This window comes from Lottia gigantea, assembly GCF_000327385.1.
Source record: "Lottia gigantea unplaced genomic scaffold LOTGIsca_669, whole genome shotgun sequence".
NCBI classification, from domain to species: domain Eukaryota; kingdom Metazoa; phylum Mollusca; class Gastropoda; family Lottiidae; genus Lottia; species Lottia gigantea.
In genome coordinates, this window is record NW_008710282.1 from 1 (window position 1) to 2,237 (window position 2,237).

The 2,237-nt window shown below is 36.4% G+C and overlaps 1 protein-coding gene across 1 annotated transcript; it reads right to left on the reverse strand.

Annotated features, from left to right (window-relative positions):
• Positions 1–1,581: 1,581 nt before the first annotated feature.
• Positions 1,582–1,968, reverse strand: LOTGIDRAFT_146154 (hypothetical protein; the record flags this gene model as incomplete). Its single annotated transcript, XM_009064954.1, has 1 exon — positions 1,582–1,968. A coding segment is annotated over one exon (387 nt), but the record flags the coding sequence as incomplete, so codon positions are not given.
• Between the last annotated feature and the right edge of the window lie 269 nt (positions 1,969–2,237).

Sequence of the window (2,237 nt, forward strand, 5' to 3'; positions counted from 1 at the left end):
CTCATCAAACACTTAGTTTTAAGTGGAATTGCACGGCCCACAGACGTCTGATTGAAAATTGGAATGGTCTAAATTGATGCTATCAGTGTCCCTGATACACATAAAAAGTTTTGATAACCTCTTTACAATCTCTTTAACAAGGACCTCAGACGTCTGATTGAAAATTAGAATGATGTAAATTGATGCTATCAGTGTCTCTGATACACATAAAAAGTTTTGATAACCTCTTTACAATCTCTTTAACAAGAAACACAGACGTCTGATTGAAAATTAGAATGATGTAAATTGATGCTATCAGTGTCCCTGATACACATAAAAATTTAGAAAACCTCTTTACAATCTCTTTAACAAGAACCACAGACGTCTGATTGAAAATTAGAATGATGTAAATTGATGCTATCAGTGTCCCTGATACACATAAAAATTTTGAAAACCTCTTTACAATCTTTTTAAAACTAACAATATTAAAATTTTAATCTGGACAATATAAAAATAAGTTATCTCATCAATTTCAAACTTATTATTTTTTCTACTTCTGCTTTTTTTTTTCCGCGATATAAAAACTAGAGTAAGAGTACAAATAATAATTGGAATCAATATAATTGGTTAAGAGTAGGTGTTAACGTTCGTTGATTAGTTTAGTAACATCTGCTACAATTATTCATCCAATATAATCAAAACTGTCTTGAGGGGCTGTCACACGGGGGTGGGGCAGAGGCGTTCTTTCAGCGACGGAAAATTGGCTTGAAATACGATCAAATATTTACATTACCTATTAATTTTTCCATTGCACTAATTTGTTTTATCACATAACGACCTACGCGATTAGTGACATCATCAAACACTTAGTTTTAGTAGAATTGCAGGAACCACAGACGTCTGATTGAAAATTAGAATGATGTAAATTGATGCTATCAGTGTCTCTGATATACATAAAAACTTAGAAAAACTCTTTACAATCTCTTTAACAAGAACCACAGACGTCTGATTGAAAATTAGAATGATGTAAATTGATGCTATCAGTGTCCCTGATACACATAAAAAATTTAGAAAACCTCTTTACAATCTCTTTAACAAGAATCACAGACGTCTGATTGAAAATTAGAATGGTGTAAATTGATGTTATCAGTGTCTCTGTTACACATAAAAAATTTAGAAAACCTCTTTACAATCTCTTTAACAAGAACCACAGACGTCTGATTGAAAATTAGAATGGTGTAAATTGATGCTATCAGTGTCCCTGTTACACATAAAAAACTTAGAAAACCTCTTTACAATCTCTTTAACAAGAACCACAGACATCTGATTGAAAATTAGAATGGTGTAAATTGATGATATCAGTGTCCCTGATATACATAAAAATTTAGAAAACTTCTTTACAATCTCTTTAAGTACTGTTTCCCTGGGACTAAGTCAGTATCCTGTTTTTAAGTACACAATGTGTGTTTTTTCTCTAGTATTAGTTGATAGTAGTAAACAGATGTTTCATTTGTAAACAAACCAATGTAAACAAAAGAAACAATCTAATAATGTATCTTAAATGTTGAACTTTGATTTGAATTAACTTTTATATTGACAATATCATATCATATTTATCTTATATTTTATAATGGGGCAGAGCTGACCTTGATAGAGAGAGTCTGACAGAGTCTGACAGAGAGAGCCTGCTAGAGTCTGACAGAGAGAGTCTGCTAGAGTCTGACAGAGAGAGTCTGCTAGAGTCTGACAGAGAGAGTCTGCTATAGTCTGACAGAGAGAGTCTGCTAGAGTCTGACAGAGAGAGTCTGCTAGAGTCTGACAGAGAGAGCCTGCTAGAGTCTGACAGAGAGAGCCTGCTAGAGTCTGACAGAGAGAGCCTGCTAGAGTCTGACAGAGAGAGCCTGCTAGAGTCTGACAGAGAGAGCCTGTTAGAGTCTGACAGAGAGAGCCTGCTAGAGTCTGACAGAGAGAGTCTGCTAAAGTCTGACAGAAAGAGCCTGCTAGAGCCTAACAGAGAGAGCCTGGCTGACCTTGATAGAGAGAGCCTGACAGAGTCTATCTGAGAGAGTGTGGCAGAGCCTGAAAAATAGAGCCTTGCAGAGCCTAACAGAGAGAGCCTGGCTGACCTTGACAGAGGGAGTCTGGCAGAGTCTAACAGAGAGAGTGTGGCAGAGCCTGAAAAATAGAGCCTGGCAGAGTCTGACAAAGAGAGCCTTGCAGAGCCTGATAGAGAGAGCCTGGCAGAGTCTAACAGAGAC